The following is a 20,314-nucleotide window of genomic DNA, read 5'->3' as shown; positions in this document are numbered from 1 at the left end:
ACAACTCTGATTTTGTATATTTTAATCCATCAGGTGAAACTTTGTCCTTTTTCGCTTGCATTTGCCATGACTTTAGGTACTGTTCACCACTGCTATGTGTCACATGTTGTTTTGTAAGGTATTTTAAGATAACTTTTAAGCTGTCAATGAGCCTGAAACTATGGTGTATTTTTTTTAAATAGATTGGATTCACTTTGCCTTATTTGGACAATCTAAATGTTCATCCTTTATGTAAACTAGGGATCAAAGCTCCCTCTATAGGAAAAGAAAAAAGTGGCTTCATAGAGAGAAATTTGTTGTACCCCAAAGTACTCATCTGAGAGCACTGAGGTGAATGGCTTATTCTCTGTCTGTCCCTCTTTTGTTCCTGTGACCATAGAAATGTTGCCTAATTTCTGGACAGCTTAAACCAGAGAACGTAAAACCTTAATGCGCTTTTACCACATCTCTGTGTGTGTTGTGAGGGAGTGCTGTTCTGCTTGTATAAGAAAGCAAGTCTTCTTAAAGTCAGTCCTGTGTTTGCCAGCAAAGTGCTACTTGGCTGAGGAAGTGACCTGACATCTCTCCCAATTTGTAAAATTTGCTTTAAATGTTCTGTTCACACATGATAAGCCACCAGAGGTTTTAGGAGATCAGATATCAAATGCATCACACAAAACACTGCTCCAATCAACATGTGATTCTTTATTCGTGTTTTCCTTTCCACAGAGTTGAAAGAAAGGAGCGTGCCCGTTTGAAGACGGTGAAATTCAATGCGAAGCCTGGTGTAATTGATGCAAAAGGGGTATGTAAATAACAAAACCTCTTGAAGTTGCACTTTGTACTCATATGTTTCAGAAAAGAGAAAATTTCAGCAACATAAGAAATATTGAGGTTGTTGCAACAAAAGCCTGCAATATAGTGAAATATAGACAGAAATATAATATGATGGTAGATTTTAAAAATAAATATATATGGATATATGTTTAATGGAACAGGGCAGGAAATATAAATTTCCTGTTTTCAAAAGCTGTTACATCTCAAAAGAAAGGTTGAATGTTAGAGTCCTGAATGCAAAATTTAGGTCTGGGGACATTCTGCTTTGACAGTTGTGACAGACATTGAACACAGGTGTGTTTCACAGCAGGTGCAGTGGGTTAGCCAACACCAAATCTGCAAGTACCTTCCCACCAGCACTAGCTGGCCAGAGCAGTGCTTCTGCTGTTACCACTCTTCAGCATTGCTTTATTGTGCCCAGCAGTTGCCTGTTTTCACTAGTGTGATATTTAATACCTTACACATTACCATCTGGTTGGCAAGAGTCTGAACGTGAAAAATGACCACAGTACTGGCTATGGAGGTATATTTTTCTGTTTAAGTATAGCTTATGTTTTAGTAGTAGAGTATTCGCTTGATATTACTTCTGCAGGGATTTGGTTTCGAAACAAAGTTGATGTGCATGGGATTTACAACTGAGGGCTTCAGTGATCAAACTGAGAGACTGCTTCTGAAGCCACAAACAATAAGTCCCATTCGGCTCCAGAAAACACAATTCAGGGTCAAAACTGAATGATGAGAAGACATAGTTAGAGGTAGGAGCTAGAAAGGAGCAAAAACTAAGTGGTTCAGTAGGTCCCTTCCAGACCTGTGGTTCTTGTGGTCTTCCACCTAGTTTGGAATTCTCACTCTTAATCTCTTCTTGCTTCATTTTCACTCAGTAATAGGGATAAAAATACTTTTTTTTTTCCCCGTTTTATCCTGTCCTTTCACTTCAGACTATAATAGATTAACAGGATAAAAAGTTCCTCTCGCTGAGAAGCTGTTCCTAGCGCAGTGCATCCCAAGCCTCTGAATGCCAGCAAAATAGTATTTCAGAGTTGCAATTTGCAAATACTTCCTTACTGCCATGCACAACAGTTCCTGAGGATAATGCAGAATAATGGCACTGATGGCAACAAATTTTCCAGATCTATAAGGTGCATGGAATCATAATTCAGGCTCTGTGGATTATTTGCATATGCAGGTAACTTGCTATAAAATACATAATAGAGAGCATTGTGAAAGGACTTCTTTATCTCATCATTAGGAGTCAGAACCGCATTTTTAAATTTGAAATGGCCACTCTCTGCAACCCTGTAAATTAACTTTCTCATTTATTTTGGGAGATAATATGCTTTATCTTGCCAATGAAATCACTTGCTAAATGCCTATTTCCTGTGTATAATCAAAACCTCAGGGGAATAATTCATTCATATAACTAATGGTCCTTATTCAAGTGAATCTGTCAAGAATTTAATTACCTCTTGATTCCCCAAATTATTTTTCCTTTTTTGTCATCAGTGTAATATTAATCTTCTAGCTCTTCATATCAATGTTTGTTTCAGTATGCATAAATTGCATAATTACAGATCAAGACTGTTGTATCCTTTTGGGAACATACTTTCCATTGTTAGTATTTGCTAAAATTTGCTTTTGTCTATACAAAAAAAAAAAAAAAAAAAAGACTTTTTGGGAAAAGATAATGTAGGCTTGTATTTGAAAGAGCATGAAGGGAAAAAGTGTCTACAGTTAAATTAAGCATTATCATGTAAAATGTGGTGGTTGCATACACATATATTCATGTGTGTGTCTATGATCAGCATTTCCATTTAGTCTTTCAGCATTCAAAAAGAAATGACATAAGCTGTCTAACAGGGCATGTTTTACATTTTTTTTGTCTGGAAGAAATTCAGCACAGATAAACAAAGCTGCAGTAAGCCCAGGAGAACTCTTCTGTTTGGAAATCGAACTAAAATTCAGATAGGAATGGGCTTATGGGTGTCTGTTACACCTTTGAGCTCATACATACATGACCATGTAGACAAGGGAGAGAAATTTCATTGCAGTTTAATTTACCCTAAAGATGAAAGTGGGAGAATAGCATTTCATATGATGTTTCTAAATTTGGCCAGGAGATATGCATGGAAACTTTAAAAAGATAAATAAATAAATAACTCACTACAGAAACTGCTTCAACATTTTGCACAGGTAGAAGGTTCATAGCGTTGTGTTTTTATATGAATCATCTTGCTAGCCCCAGATACTTTCTTCCCTTATAGAAGCACTACTTAAGAGCTAATAAGCCACATATTTTTATTATTTGTTATGAGATAGTGAAAATATTTCTTTGAGCTAAATTCTCTCTATGATTTTAAAATATGAACTGTCTGGATATTCTACCAGTTTCAAGTCTTATGCATTTTCATTTGTTTGTACCTTATTTTTAATCCCATATTCAGAGATAAGATACAAACACAGTATTATAGACGGTGTGACATTTGTAGTTGGTTGGGTTCTTGTGTCTCATTAAAAAGGTGTTTAAGAACACTCAGCAATACAGTTGATAAACCTGTTAAGTTAGGGTAACCTCTTCAAGGATAAGTAAGGATAACCTCTTCAAAGGCCCCAAAGTTTTCTAATCAAACTTGAGTGTGTTACCTCATATAAAAAGTTACTAGTATTTTTTTTTAAGTGTGATTTAGAATATTTATACCATTTTCAATTCATTTCATTAGAATCCTCCAGTCCTTATCTTGTGGATTAAAAAACATTAAAAAATCAGGATGGATACAAAAACAGGGAATGTGAAACTCAGTTAGGGAGCACTAGTGAAATCTTATCGTCTTGAGTTTAAATCAGGCCTTAGTACAATTGGGCCTTTGTAGCTTCCTGTACAATGCAAAATTAAATTCTGATGCCCATCACAACAGGTTTATGTATAAAGCATACATAAGTTAAAAAGGATAAATTTTCAAGCAGTGGATCTAGTGACAACTTTCAGCTCTGTGTTCATGTAGCTCAGGACATACTAATTGTTCATTTCATGAAGTAGGGAAGTTATAAGAGGGGAAAATAATGCTTTTTTTTTGCTTTTTCTTTTAAATGTGTTATCGGACAATCGCAGAAAATGTTACTGGGCTAACTAGATCTCTGTTGGCTTAACCCAACTGTCTCCTTTTCATAGAATCATTTAGGTTGGAAAAGACCTTCAAGATCACCAAGTCCATCCATCCACCTGACCTACCAAGTCCCATCACTAAACCATGTCTCTTAGGGCCACATCCACGTCTCTTAAATACCTCCAGGGATGGGGACTCCACCACTTCCATGGGCAGCCTTTTCCAGTGCTTGATCACTGTTTTATGAAGAAATTTTTCCTAATGTCCTATCTAAACCTCCCTTGGTACAACTTGAGACCATTTTCTTGTATCCTATCACTTGTCACCTGAGAAGAGACACTGACACCCAACTCACTGCACCCTCCTTTCAGTTAGTCATAGAGAGTGATCAGGTTTCCCTTCAGTCTCCTCTTCTCCAGACAAATAGACTTGAATTCTCTCAGCTGCTCCTTGTAAGTGTTGTTTTCTAGTCCCTTCACTTAGAGCAAAAGAAACTTACTTGTTCAGTTTCAGATATATCATTTATTGTATAAGCAGTAAATGAAACATTAGTACAGCTTATGTTAAATTAAAAATAAAAAAAAAATCATCAGGTTCCTAGATCCTACTAACGTTTTTAAAGATATCAAAACAGTCAGAAATGCTACCACCTACATAATAAGGAAAATAATACAAGACTGGTATAAACAGCTTCATTTAATCAAGCACTGATTGTGCCTCAGTTGGGTTGACCAAGTTCAGTCTCTAGCTTCATCTACATAATGAAGTAATGATCTTCACAACTTTTTCCAGTTGTTAAATAACATGAGTGTCATATCAAAACAACCAGGCCATCCATCAAATTCCCAAAGGATGCTCTGTGTTAGCACAGCAAAGGGCAGCATTTCCAGGATACTGGTTACCTTAAAGTTTCAAACTTGAAAAATCACAGATGAATTTAAATTTAAATAGTTAATTTCCTAAACATTTGCTCTCTCACTTTATGGGGCCAACTGGTCTATGGTTAACCAATGGAAAATGGAGCAGCAGAAAGGTTTCTATAAAATGTTTATGTTGAAGGAAGCTACTGGAGTTATGTGAGCACAAACTTAATTAAAAACTATTGTTTATTCTGTGTTGAACTCAAGATCATCTCCCAAGCATCTTTAGATGCTCACCTTTGCACCAGAAGGAGTAGACCATGTTAGTAGCCATGAGCAGGGCTATGTATCTATCAAAGCAGCATATGGAACTCTTAGTAATTATGCCTACCACAAGCTTCAGGCTTAGCAAGACCAGACTTTGTTTTAGTAATCCTAAAACCTACAGTGGCTGTGGGCTTTTCAGATTTTTACTGAATCAAAAGAATGCCAAACAATGACAGAAATATTACAGAGGAGAAAGAGACAAGCCAGTAATCTACTTTTTTCTTAACTGTTGTAATTACAACCAGTCTTTCAGGAGACAGAAATAACATCTCTCTTGCTGTTCTCACTGTCAGGTTATATACACTTTCTTGACTGTCTCTTGAAAATATTTTTATAGCAAAAACTGTGGCTCTTGGAAAGACCTTTATCAACATCTCACTTTTTTTAATATTCACGGATGTTTCTTGTCCCAGAGAAGTATTGCACTATCTTGAAACATAATGTTTAGGTAGAACAGAAGACAAGTTAAATAGAAAACTGTTTTTTTTATACCATATGCCTTTTCATTTCACCCCTTAATTGGCCAGTGACTCCAGAATGTTTTTTATTGATAAATAACCTATTTTATTTCCCAAAGAAACAAATATCATGCCTCTTCCAGTCTCTCAGCTTTTAATGTGTTTGTCAGGGTGCCTGGGGGTGTTCAGTCCAAGATAACTGTGCAGTCTTTCTATATGGGTGCCCAATGAGGATGAGATACCTGCCAAGAGAGGGGCCTGTCCCATCCCTCCAAAATATCTTCCCAACAGCTCTGGGCTGTGACCCACACCATATTACTCCATCAATATCCATCAACCTTTCCCGTTCATTTTCCCTAGTGCATTCACAATGCTTTTGATATTACAGACAGATCACCCACATTACACTCAGCCTGCCTCTCCAAATACCTCTGGAAGTATTTATTGTAACAGTCAGAAGCTTGATGGCATTGAATAATATTTCTTATGAGCAGATTCTGTTTACAGATCCCACAGCCCTACCTGCAGTGTAAGGTCATCCTCTTGCTTTATTGTCATTTTAGTAACAATGCATTGAGACATGAAAGGGAAAAGCTAAGCTCAACTGAGATAGCAAATTCAGTATAGTGGTGTAAATAAAACCCTCTGCATACTCAATGTGCCTTTTTTCCAAATTGTCAAAATCCAGTGACTGTCAGGACTTGATACATAGAACATATTTTGACAATTTATTAAGAAGCTGAGGAAAATATATATACACACACACACACATATATATATATAAATACACTCTAGAAATTCTTATCTTTTTTAGCAGTAGTCATCAAACCAGAGAAAAACTGGTCTGTAAGGAACCTCAGGCAGTCACTAAGTCTAAGCCTTGCCCTGAGGCTATCTTCTGTACCTTCCTCTGGTCTTGCAGATTTGTCTTATCTCTGTTTAAAGACCTGCCATGAGAAAAACGTTACATTCTATCTGAACAGTCCACTCCGGTGCTTCACTGTCCTCATCATTAGAAATGTTGAAACTCCTAGAGTTTCACAGTTTCCCAGCCAAATCCCTACTTTTCAAAAATTAGGAAGTGTAAGGATGTTTTAGACTATCCACCCTCTCTCTGCCTATTGAAGATAATTTCAAACATATATCAGTGTTTTACGTGGCTTAAGTTTTCTGAGTTTCACCACTTTTATGGAGAAACTGTCCATAATCAGAAAGTATTCCACACAGTCAGTGTATTTTTACCAACTTTTCCTTGCATTCCTCCTCTAAAAATATTTGACATTACAAATGGATTTGCTAAAATGTTTGGCACTGGGACAATACTAGAAGCTGAACAAAATCTGCAGTTGGAAAACCTGTGTCTTCTATGGAGCTCGCTGCTGATACACAAAGCCTGGTAACACACACTCGCCAGTGGGTTGCATGGCACTGACACAGAAAGAGTAGATCCTTCAACATATCCAAAAAAAAATTGTACTCATTGACCCATAGGTTTTCATTATAAAATAATCCACACAATTGCTTCCTCATGTTTGTTTTTGGAATACCCTCAAGTCAGCAGCTAAATGGTAGTGAAAGGAGAGATGCTGGATTGGCAATAACATTTCTGTACACCTTGATGTTTTTGTATATCTGTATATGTATGAAAAAAAGGAGGAATTCTGCCTTTTTTTTCCTCCTCTAAATTTGGTGGTCAGAAAATAGCAACAGATGCTGAGGAAAAGACAATGGACATGTCAAACAACAGAACGTGTGGGATCACAGGTGGAGGGATTTAATAAGGAGAGAGGCTGAACAAAAATGAAGCAGTATACTCCTACCTGCAAGGATGATATGAAGGAGGGTTACTGAAGGTGGCGTAGGCACTGACACACAATTAAATATTCTTTATTCTCAGTCTCAGCCAGATTTATCTCTTCTTGCCAATCTGGCCTGACTTCTCCCTGCTCCACCAGTCTTTCTATTTTCTTGTTTCTTTCTAATGGGGAAGGCTGTCTGTGGGATGTTATTCAAAGAAATCTGAGCACTCTTACTGGAGTAAGTGCTCAGTTCAGCTAAAACTTGATCTCCAACTGGTATTCCAACCACTGCCTGAAAAAGAAGCATTGATTTGTATAGCAGTAATCTTCAGAAATTTGAGGTACACATGCCTGGGAGCAAGATGCCTAGCAGCAGTCTGTCTGTGTCTGTTTTTAGCCTGCATAATCCAGTACTTTTATATTTTTTTCTAGATTGACACTGCTGTAATTTTCGAGGAGCAGCCAGTGAATAATGCAGCTGCAGTGTTTCTGTTCTATTTCTATACTTACTGCTATTTTTAAAGATGTGCTAAAGAGGGCAGAGTGAGCTGTAGTCAGATCGCAGCTACCAAGTATATCATCCGGAGCACAAAAACCTGGGTACAGCAAAGGATGGATGGTGGCAGGGTGCATCAGGAGAAAGCTGCTCCACAGGGACTCAAGGCAGTCCCACAGCATGAACATCAAATCTGGTGGCAACAAACCATGTTGGTCCACAGCCCTGTGGCTCCCAGAAAGTCCATATTGACTTTCCATGTCCAAAATCAAGCCCAGACACCAAATCAGCAAGGCAAGGTGAGATGGACACAGGGCAAAGACAAGCCTGTAGCATACCCATGGCAAGGAGCAGGGGCTGTGGACATTTACAGAACCTCTTTGTGCTGCAGATGTATATCCCACTAATGTGATCCCAGATGAGATCATGAAAATTAATGATTCTGCTGCTTATGCTGCTCTGTGACTGTCAAAGCACTTTAGTTCAGTCCATTTTTTTTAGCTAGCCTTTGTTAAAATGTAGATAATCCTTTGTTAGCAGAAGGCTGTAGGAGATTAGTTTTCCTGTAAGGCCTATTCTGTCAATTCTGACTAATTCTGACCATTTGAAATGTAAAGTCCAACTTTGTTGTGTAATTAAATTTTAGGGCTTTTTGTTTGTTTGTTATTTAATATATGTTTTTGCTAAGGACTGTTAGATTTCTTCAGTTGCATTAAAATAAAATTAATAAAACAAAATATTTTTTTTGTTATGAGCTAATCAAATTCCTAATAACTTATCATTCCTCATAACATTTAGCATCCAGAATGCTACAGGGTGGCCCTGACTGTATAAACAAAATGGGTCTTCAATAACACTCCAACAAACACCTTAGAATTTTCCCCAAAGAAAAGTGTTTTATTGTCTCAGTGCCAAACAATTATTGGACACCTACTGATATTAAAAATAATTTGCTTAAGGTGATAATTTCTAGCTAAAATATGCTTCGATTAGGCATTTGTTTATAAACTTCCAGAAAAGATGTAAATAGTACATGCAGAGATGGGTCATAATGTTTTAGCTTGGCTCTTACCCATCAGACAATTTTACCTGCATGTCTAGAAAGCCTTAAATATGACTTCCTGCAGAAATATTTGTTACACATGATGTTGGGAAAATTATATAAACATTGTAAAACATTAGCTGATCTTTATATAAAATGAATTTGCTGTCTCATAAATTAATATTTCTCTACCTCAAAAATACGATAATATTTCTCCACCTCAAAAATACCATAATAAATACCATAACAAAAGCCTGTCTCTGCTGCCTGAAAGAGACGTGGTCAATCACTGCCTGAAGTAAGCCTGGGGTCACTACCTTTGCCACAGGCACCTACATTGTACATGTTCAAAGTCAGATGCAATAAATCCTGTTTCTGTGAGCCTTAGCTGGGTGCCCCTTCTAAAACACAGTGCAGCCATTATAATGCACAGTGAGACATTTATCACTCGAGTTCTTCATGAGGCTGTGGCATGACAAGGACAAGGCATGACAGCTTTGACAGCTTTATCCATTTAATCTTGATCAGATATAATAATATAAAGTTAAGGACCACAGGGCCGTATCCAGACTTGCAGTTTCAGAGTTAATTTAGCCATCTTAGTCATTTCTTCTGGACTGATCTTTGCACTAGTAGTTGCAGTGAAAAAAAAAAAAAAAAAAAAGGAAAAAAAAAGGGGGGGGGGGGGGGGTAACAAATAACCTAATAAAAAAGAGGTACTAATAACTTGGGCAGGAAGAAGCCAAATGAGGTTTAATAAGAGCAAGTGTAGAGTCCTGCACCTGGGAAGGAACAACCAGACCTATTAGTACAGGCTGAGGGATGACCTGCTGGAGAGGATCTCTGAGGAGAAGGACCTGGGGGTCCTGGTGGACAACAGGTTGACTGTGAGCCAGCAGTGTGCCTTGGTGGCCAAGAGGTCCCATGGGATCCTGGCGTGCATTAAAAGGAGCGTGGCCAGCAGGTCAAGGGAGGTGATCCTCCCCCTCTACTCTGTCCTGGTCAGGCCTCACCTGGAGTACTGTGTCCAGTTCTGGGCTCCCCGGTACAAAAAAGACAGGGATCTCCTGGAAAGAGTCCAGCAGAGGGCCACAAAGATGATATGGGGCCTGGAGCATCTTTCCTATGAAGAAAGGCTGAGAAATCTGGGTCTGTTCAGCCTGGAGAAAAGAAGACTGAGAGGGGTCTTATCAATGTTTACAAATATCTTAAGTGTGGGAGACATAGGAATTTGGCCAACCTCTTTTCAGTGGTTTGGGGGGACAGGACAAGGGGCAATGGCCACAAGATGGATCACAGGAAATTCTGCACCAACATGCAAAAGAACTTTTTTTGAGGTGGGGGTGACAGAGCACTGGAACAGGCTGCCCAGGGAGGTTGTGGAGTCTCCTTCTCTGGAGATATTCAAGGCCCATCTGAATGCCTACCTGGGCAGCCTGCTCTAAGGAACCTGCTTTGGCAGGGGGTTTGGACCCAATGATCTCTCAAGGTCCCTTCAAACCCCTACAATTCTGTGCTTCTGTGATAACGGATAGTCTGCATAAAGTCTTCTGGCACCACTTTTCCAAGTGTAAAATATAAATGCTTGGATATGTTCGGGTCCATTAGATGAAGCTATCTAGAAACACGTAGGGGTAAGCTCCCGGCTCAGCCCAGCGTATAGCTCCTGCAGTGTCAATAAAAACTATGCTGTTGCTGCAGACAGTGCAGGATCCTGAACTTCTTTAATTGTAGAGCTATAGGTGGAAAAATCTACAGACAAGAAAACCCCCTTCTGCTCAGAACTGAGCTTTTTATAGAAAATCATTCTACATGTCATTTCTTTTAGGAGCTGTGAATCAGTATTTTACTGTACACTCCCCCATCTTAGAATGATTGAAATTTGCTTTGCTGTAACCAGAGAATAAGAACAAATTTTCATGTTTGCTTCTTAAAATAAGCTTTGGAAATCAGTCATGTCATAAAATTTCTGGTTTTATATCTCCGTTACTAATTGACATAAAATCTTTTACAAAACCATTGTCTCTGCAATATTGAATTTTAGTTGGTACTCTTCAGTGAGCATTCAAGAATGCTTCCTCTGTAACAAAATGGAAATGAATGACAAGAATAAAAAAGCCTCGTGGAACAATGTTGCAAAAATTCCTCTTACAACCCATAAGACCTCTAGGTAGGTCTTCATAAGGAGCCAAAAAAAATCTGATGGAAAATATTAGAAGAAAATTGCTGAGCAGAGATATTTTCTGCACAAATACTTTTTATTGGCACAAGGCATTAATAGGTCTGAAGCTGCTCTTCAAAAACTTGGTGTGAAGCTGTCCAATGCAGGGCAGAGAAGCAGTAAGCTCTTTGTGTTGTTCTGATGCTGTCTTGCTTCTAGTTTTATCTTTGTTTTATTTAAGTTCTGCCAGAGGCTGCACAACCTCAGAAATGGGGGTACTAGTGGGGGTCATGGAAGAATTAGATCTCAGCACTGTTCCTGCAGCCCATATCTTGAAGAAGGCTGCTCCTCCCCATGGCAGAGGAAAGATGGGGCTCATTTGTCCGCCTGTACTAACCTTTCCACACATTTTCACCTCCTCCACAGTCCTGTCTTCACATTTCATGACAGCTGGAGCTGGTGTCAGGCACATCTGTTTTGACCTAAGCCCATATTAGCAGGCTGCCCTCTTCATTCCCCTTGAGCCAAACACATTTTGTTCAGCATTTCTGCAAGGGACATTGGAAATACTGCTGTCATCAGCATCTAGTTCACTCATGTGCTGAAGCAATCAAATGAAATTCAGTTGATAAAACAACACATAGACAGGAAAATTTAACTGTATAGTGTCTTGTTGCTCCAGGGTATCCTGAGGCACTCTACAAAGACTTACATTAATTTAATAATAATGCCTGTTGTGTCCTGGTCACAAACGGAAGTAAAGGAAAACAAGTGAGTCCTCAGTTTTGATTTATGCCTCTGTAACATTGTTGATTGTAGCAGGGAACTGGCATGCCTTAAGGAACCCGTTTTTTTCTTTAAAGTGATGAAACTGTTCTAGGAACTGTGGAAAACACTGCCAGGTCAAATCTGAGGCTTTTACGCACCTGAAGTGAAGAAATATGTTTTCATAGCTTTCTTTTAAAATCCAGTGGAAATTTTCTTTCAAATAATAATAATAATTAAAAAAAAAAAAAAAAAGCCATTTTGCATTTCATTGAGAAATACAGACTATAAATATCTGAAATTTGTAAGCCTAATGGAACAGATTTTCAAATGTGAGAATAAAGGTTTTGGGGTTGAACTATATCCAGATGGTCAAAAATATTGCTGCTTGTTGGCAGCTTATCAGTCAAAGAAATACTGGTGGAGTCATTTCTGCAGTTAACGAGCAATTAAAATACATAAATCTCATAGATTTTCAACCTGATAATTGTGTGAAGTTTATTTATGAGATAGCACTGCTTCTTAGGTGGCCACAATGTCAGGAACAAGAATATCAATGGGTGTTTTCTGTGCCATTATAAGACTGTGCCATCCTGCTTAGGTAAGAGAAAAGTTGAAGAGTTGCTGACATAAGGGTTAAAAAAGTTTAAATTGTTCACAGATTAAATACAAGAGGGTGAAAATTTGCTAGCACAGATAGAATACCTAAGTTTACAGCTGAGAGTTAATTGCTTTTCTTCTAAGCTGTTCCAGCAGAAATTTGTGCTGAGTTTAACTTCATATGTGTGCTATTTTTATAGCTTGTTGTCTAATGCCCTGAATGTCTAATCTCCCAAATGGTAGGATATCTGTGTGTATGTATAGGTAATTTCATAGTTGTTTGGCTATTCTTCTGAAAAGCACCTCAGGACTTGAATTCCAGTGGTTGAAAATAAAAATGTATAGAATTCATTCAAAGAATTAGAAACCGAAAAATGTTCACACAGAACTCTAGAAGAGCAGAGTTAAGCGTTAACACTCACCAAGATGTTACACTCTCTGTATTTCACATCTTTATTTCTGGCTCACTCAAATTCAAGCTGTTTATTGGTGATTGACTTTGTGACTCACAGGCCACGTTTGGAAGGTTATAGGAACACAGGAACTGCCAAACTCGGTCAAATCCAAAGTCCATTTAATCTGATATTCCATCTGTGAGACTGGCAGTATGAGGTGCGTTACTGGAAGATGTGGGAGATGCACCCCCTGCACAAACCTTACACCAGTCTCTTACAGTGACTTTGGTTTTGCTTGCCTATCACTTTATTTCTTATGTTTTTTAGATGTAAAGCTCAAACACATAACCATTTTAAATGAAAGCAATGAACCTGATATGATTGACTATCTCCTGAGGGAGATCTTTGCCATCATTCAGTCTGCTATCCCAGTCCTTTTAACTCAGAAGGGCAGTTACAAAGGTTGTCTGCTCTGATTAGGTTTCAGTGAATGGTCTGAAGGCATGTAGGTATCGTAAATCCTTCTCCACTACTACTTTACAAAAGAACTTTAACAAAGGTCCTTATGTAGCCCATTGTTTATGCAAAGAGGTATTTTATATAGTAGTTTATACCCATGGTAATAAAAAATAAATTACAAAGAACAGTGATAAAGGAGCAAGTTTTGTGTTGTTTATACTGTATTAGCTAATCTTCTCCAGCTTTATTTACTAGTGAATTAACTCAAAAGATTGCATAGAGGTGACCAAAATCCTTGGTTTCATTTGCAAATGTGAGGAAGCACCACCAGTTAACTGGCAATCAGAGTTAAGAAAAAGATTTGAGAAAATATCTGGTCAAAACTGAGGAATGAAGATCAAGTTGATAGAGGTACTGCAATGTTCCCGGTGGAAAGCTGTGGGCCTGGGCAAGCAATCAGATGGTCACAAAAGTCTTCCACGTCCATACTAATATGATTGTTGATCTCTGAGACTCTCTCATCATCATTGCTGTTGCACAAAAGGTGCTGAGACAGGTTGACGTGCACAAAGGTTTATCAGCAGGACCTATAGCTGATGTAGTGCATCAGCTCTAAGAGGGAAAGTTACTTTGGGAAGTAAATTAAAAAAAAAAAAAAAAAAGAGAGAGAGAGAGAGAGAAGAATTGGGACAACACTGCCAAACATCAAACAACTTTCTAGCTCCAGAGACAGCCTTGAGAAAGTAGAGGAAGAGACCTTCACCTTGCCTGTGAGCCAGGCTGGATGAAAGCCCATGTGGGCTCTTAGTACAGCTCCATGGTGTTGGGCTGTCAGCAGTTCCTTGAGAAGCACAGGCATGTGAGCTCGCAGAGGCTCACTGTTTGGTTCTTGTCCCATCACCCCCTTTCTCTTTTTCCCCTAGAATTGCAGTGTTATTCCCTGTAGTATTTAAGACTGGTAGATTTGTTTTTAAATGTGAAAAATGATCTCAGCTTTTCTGCTTCCCTTGGGACATATTATTCTACACCCAAATTGATTTTACTGTCAAGGGGCTTTGCCCTTTCTTATTTTCACACTATTAATTTCAGTGTTGCTGCTTGAACAAATCCTTTGCCCCCTCTTTGTGTACAACCTTCAGGTACTTGCACATGACTTTGCCTGCCACATACTCAGGCTTTGTACATTGGCATTTCGATCCTGCCAACACCAATGCAATATAAATTAGCAGATGAGTACTCCCTTCTGAATGCCATTTGAACCTTGCACAAAGTTAAAAACATGTTTGCAGGATTGGAAATACTGTTTTTACATGGTTTCTTGAAAGCCTATTAGTCTTTCTCTTCCCCTGGTAGTTGGTGTTGTTTTCAACCTTTGTTTTGTTAGGAATTAAAATTGAGTTGCTGGCTGACAAATAACATTAAATCAGTGTTAAGAAAGATTAGTAAAATTTCATATTTATGAATATTAAACAGTACTACTCTTGCCTTTTAAAGCTAGGCAGCACGGAGTTTTTAATCAGGCTCGTACTTTTTCAGTTCAAATTTCCAAGATCTAACTCTTCCTGCAGCTTCTAAGAAAAGCTAAGCAAGTAGAGATATCTTCATCTGAGCTTCTTCTGTCACAAAGTTTCCCAAAGCCCCAAAGTTATCAAAACAGATCATGATGCAAAAATTCAGTAAGGAATGACTGTAGGTCCAGACATTTCTATTTGCAAATACTTGCAACATCTAAGAAAATTTATGGTTGAGCTTAATGGAACAGGGCATCCTGCCCCCTGATATAGATAACTATGTAACATACAAACTAAGCTAAAGCTTACCTCAAAACTGCCTAGAAATAGGTGGCAAATGAATTTTATCTGCACTCTGTATACAAGAATTTTACAGCCACTGCTCTGGAGTAGTTGTTCCTTAGGTGATCCCCTAACACTTGTTCCCAGCTCAGGAGTGAGAATTAGCACTGGTTGAATGAAATACCAAAATAAAGCATTCCCAGTATATTTCAATGGCTTTTAGACTAGATAACTGCTTTTAGAGCTTTTAGAACATTAGAAGAAATCTTTTTCCAATATATTGCACTCTTCTGAAAAACACAAAGAGGACAACCTCTATCAAGAGCACATCTACACAAAATATAATACAGGCTGGATCAGCTGTACTGGGAAAAATACATGGAGGGAGCTCAAATAAACAATGTAATCGTTGACAATTGCAGCATGGTACATCCATCAAATTACTGATGCACTATTCTTTGTGATGTTTACCACTACAAAGCAAATTCTGAAATTGGATTGTTTGTTCAGCTTTACATGAAAATTTCCTTTAAAACACACTCTCCTAATAGCTGATGAGTAACATTTGTAAGGCTGCTGCATCTAGAGAAAAGTGTTTAGAATACAAAAATGTTTTTCACACACACACACACAAAAAAAAAATACCAAGGGGAGTTATTAAGAACAAAAAACACGCAGTGTCTTAATGTCTGTCACAACTGAGGAAAGCTGTATTTGTAAGCCACATGTGCAAAACTGGGGATATTTGGTCAAGCAAGAATGCAGATCACAATTTTCTTCTGGATTCTTCAAAACACAGGCTTATAGCTAAGAAATGTCAAAATAAGAATTCAAGCCAGGAGGTTGGTGAAAGCTTCCCAACACCCGCGGCGGCGTTGGGTCCCTTTCACCACCCCCACACCGTTTTTTGTAAAAATAATAATAATAATAATTTCACCATAGTTAGTGTTGTGCAGAATGACCTGCCTGTTCAGTTGTCAAACTGCACTTGAAAATTTCATCTTCTTTTCTATCATAGGTGCCAGTCTATACAAAGTGCTTGCTAATGCCAGTTCCTTGATTAGTGGTAGGCTGTGTGAACTCAAGGCAGTGATTTATAAAAGCTGTCTATCGTACAGAGCCTGAAAAAAATTGTGCCTGAAATACCCAAGTTATTTGCCACTACAGAATTTTACAATGTTTACGTAAAGACATTGCATCTTGCACAGGAATCCATTTTCAGGCACTTTTTCACTGACTTTCAGAAACTCTGCCTGCATAAATACTGTTGGATCGAGCCTAAGCTTGATATCACAATTTCAATTCTGGTTGCATGCAACTTCTACATCAGGCTGAGAGATGCAGGCAAATACCTCTCTCAGTCATCTTGTTGCCATTTCACAGCTCTTCAGCAATGTAAGGAGACTCTGTGAAAACTGTCTCCAGAATACTTTATTTGGTCTCGAAGTTTCCATTTTACAGAAATAAAACCTCTCAAAAATATACATCTCATTGTTATAAACACCATTCCTCACACTCATCTTCCTAAAAAAAAGAAAATATGTAACCACTGCTGATCTCTATTCTTCCTTCAACAAAACAAAATCTAGATTTAACACAGTGTGTTTGATAAAAACATGGTTTTATTCTCTATGTCTCCCTAGCATCTCTTTACCACCCCGCATATCTCTGTACTTTACAAATATATATCATGGTATCTGTAAGAACCATGTTGCTGGGTGTCTGCAGGATTTCATATCCTTGAAGTGGAGACTGCCAGCCTGATTTTAATCACGTTGATGTTGGATGCAGAAACAAAATCCAGGCTCCTGGTTTAGGTTTCTTGCAAAAACCATGCACTTTATGTGCAATTAAATAAATGCTCAGTAAACCTATTCAGTTAAAAGTAAAGATTAATTATTTCAATAAGTTTGCATTACCAGACACAAGTTACTCTTTTATAATATTTTACATGTTTTTTAATTATTATTATTTTAAATATAATATATATAACTACACTGTGGTAGTGTTTGTGGTAAGTAACATAAATATACACATTGATTAATTTATAGAAGTATTGACACATGCATAAACATTTGCATGTGGTTATTAATAAACTGAGTCAGCATTATTTTAAGAAAAAGTTTTTTTGGTATGGATATCAGCACATTTGGACATAATAGTCACCTGCTATGAATTGCCGGATTTTGATTATCCAAACTGAAGGAACAATATCTCATTTAACAAGCTACCCAATATATGAAATTACAAAAGGAGAAAAGGTTTATATATCAGTGTAGTACAATTGTCTAACTTGGAATATTCTGTTAGATCATGCATAATCTTGAAAATATATATATATGTTCTTCCAATGCAAATGGATTTCTGAAGTTTTTGCTATAGACTGTTGGGGAAAAATTTGAAAGATAATTTTTTCAAGTGGTTATTTATCATAGAATCTCTGTAAAACAGCATATTTATATATCCATTTGATAACATTCTATTTAATTCAAAAGTGAAATGGCATTTGATAATGAGGTGATTGTCACTTTAAAAAAAAAAACATTTTTGTTTTATTTTGTTTTGTTTTGTTTTCAAGGTGCTATAGTGTGTAAATATTATGTTTGTTTGTTTTTTTTCCTTTTTAAGTGCAACGCCTATAGTATTACTATATCAAATTGAGATGAATCATAACAAACATCACTTTCACAACTTGGGAAATGTTAACATGCTACATTCCTTTCTTTGGAAAAATAAAAGAAACTATCACAGAAAACACATTTTAATTTAATTATATCCTTAGGTCATTAAAATGATATAATGTGCATGTCAGTCCTCTTTTCATCTGCAGATTGGTTTAATCCTACATACACATTTTTACCTCTGGCTTTCTTTCATATTTGCTTTGTTTTGAAATTGCATGCTCTCTGGATTATTTGTGCATGACCTCCACATTAATTTCACATTGAGTGTTTACATACTCAGAGATTTTCATGGATCATTTATTCTACATGTGCATTTTTTTCCTTTGTTTTCAGTTATTGAACTTTAAATATGCTTGAAATGTAAAAGTGGCATGAAACTTTCGTGACACAAGTAGACAACAATTTTAATAGAGTTTTTGATTAGCTACCTTCACATCTTTAAAAAAAATATATGTTTTAAACTACATTTTATGTTGTCCTTCCAAAATGTAATAAAATAAAATAGCATAAAATAATAATTAAAAAAAAAAAAAAACTGAAATCCTAAATCTGTTCCATTTTAGATCTGGAGACAAATACTCAATTTTTTGTTCAAGCAATCCCAAATACATGAGATTGTTTCTTTAAATGAGCTGAGAAGGTCTCTGCTCTCTTGGAGGTGATACATGCAAGATGATGAGTCTGAGCTTTGCTTATGTTCTGTACGGGAAACAGCACAGGACATTGTCTGACAGACAACAAGGATAACTTCAGTTAAGCACTATCTATATCTCAGAATAGGTTCCCTCTGGAAATGCCAGCTTCTGTCAGTTGACTACACAAGGACCTTAACTCCTCATTTAGTATCTGAAATAGGAGTTCCAAGTAGGTATATACTACTTTTACATCACAATGTGCCATGAACCCTTGCAACTGTCCATTAAGCCGAACTTTTTGTCATTTAAAAAGGACATTTTCCTCCATATTAATTCCCTATTTGAAGAAATAAAGCGATATGTGTTGCTCAATATGCAATGTAATAATGCTTATCAGCAGAATCCCAGCTCTAAATCACATAAAGCTAAAAGCATATCCAGAGGAACCTAATGAGTAAATATATTCATAAAACAGAAAAAAAAAGTGATTTTTTAAAAATGTTTGGAAAAAGAAAAAAAAAAAGGCATTAAACACACTTAAGAAGTTGCCAATCAAGAGAACAAATAAGCACTATGAAATCATATATGATTGTAATGGTCATTTGCATGGCTGCATTAACACACCTGCTAGAAGAAAATCAAAGACTTCCTCTTTCCTCTTTGCAGCCTGTTCTTTTTCAGCCAGTTCATTAATTCTGTGCACAGTCTGCTATGATTAAAGATGAGTGGCTTGATCTCAAAGCATGCTAAGCCATCTGTAGCTCTTTATGTGAGCAAGTCAAACACAATACCTCTCAAATAAGGAGCTGAAGTTCGTCATTTGAGACTCTGTAATTAAATCGATCCAGTCTCCAGGGGCTTTGCCTTCAACCTGCAGGCCTCACCGCAACCATTCACCACCTGTGATTCTTCCCATCCACTTGGTTTAGACTGATTTGAGTCACTACAGTTCTCTCCACTTTTACAAACTAGTTGTTTTGTCAGCATGAGTGTGACAACAATTAGACGTCCCTGTTTTTGCCCCATGCCTTTTCTCCTTCACAGTCATTCAATGACAAGCGTAAAAAGAACTTCATCTTTTCACGAAAATTCCCATTCTACAAGAGCAAGGAGCAGAGTGAGCAGGAAACAAGTGATCCAGAACGTAAGTAACCTCTTGGAGACGATGTCACATGCAGCACAAAACATGGGTGACACGCATGATACCAGTATCCCACACATCCAGGCGAATACATGTTGTAGGCAGGCAGGCAAGGTATTACTACTGTGACCAATGTGTGACTGCAATTTGGATCCAGCCAGTCCTTCCTTCCTCAGAAAAATAATTTTCAGAAGAATGAAACAGTGACCTTAACGTTTGGAAGAATATTTCTTCACTTTCTTAATAATACATGGCTCTTTAAAATCATTGTGGCACTTGTGAAAACCCAAACTTGGCTCTGATTAAGTATTTCCAGATCAGAACTAGCTCAAAATTATGCAAATGTGATTTCTTTTAGAATACTGAACTAAACTGTTACTTTTTAAAAGTTCTGCTCAAATGTCTTTTGTGCCTCTGACATCCTCCCAGTTGATTGCCATGGACAGCTTCACCGAAAGTTTAAAAACTAAATGAAGCATCTGCACATAATAACTTAAAGAAGTAAATTGGTCTTGGAATGTGTACCTCCCCAGGCATTTAGTGCCTGCCTAAATTGTATGTATAGAGAACCAGCATTATTAAAAATCTATGCTGGTTCCAAGCCCAGAGAATTCACTTTTTTCCTTAATAATTCTCTCCTAATTTTTTCTGGCGAGGATTTTTTCTAGGACTTTATTGAGTTGTTCCTTCTTCATCACAGCTAAAAAAGCTGTGTGTAATGGTGTAATGGTCACTGCCTCTTTCATTGGCTGCATTCCCATAGAATATGGGCTTAACGTTGT

General features: G+C 37.4%; 1 protein-coding gene across 26 annotated transcripts in view; it reads left to right on the top strand.

Annotated features, from left to right (window-relative positions):
• The window catches only part of DLG2 (discs large MAGUK scaffold protein 2), a 1,027,745-nt gene that overhangs the window by 980,166 nt on the left and 27,265 nt on the right, over positions 1-20,314 (top strand). For 20 of the 26 annotated variants that reach the window (XM_035343430.1, XM_035343450.1, XM_035343455.1 and 17 more), the window contains 2 exons: positions 709-784; positions 19,436-19,535. In XM_035343430.1, the coding sequence (XP_035199321.1) occupies positions 709-784; positions 19,436-19,535 (176 nt within the window). The remainder of the gene's footprint in view (positions 1-708; positions 785-19,435; positions 19,536-20,314) is intronic. The other 6 variants (XM_035343472.1, XM_035343493.1, XM_035343412.1 and 3 more) reach the window with 1 other exon arrangement.

This window comes from Oxyura jamaicensis, chromosome 1 (assembly GCF_011077185.1).
Source record: "Oxyura jamaicensis isolate SHBP4307 breed ruddy duck chromosome 1, BPBGC_Ojam_1.0, whole genome shotgun sequence".
Lineage (NCBI taxonomy): Eukaryota > Metazoa > Chordata > Aves > Anseriformes > Anatidae > Oxyura > Oxyura jamaicensis.
Note: the sequence above shows the minus strand (reverse complement) of the source record. Positions and strands in the feature narration are given on the sequence as shown.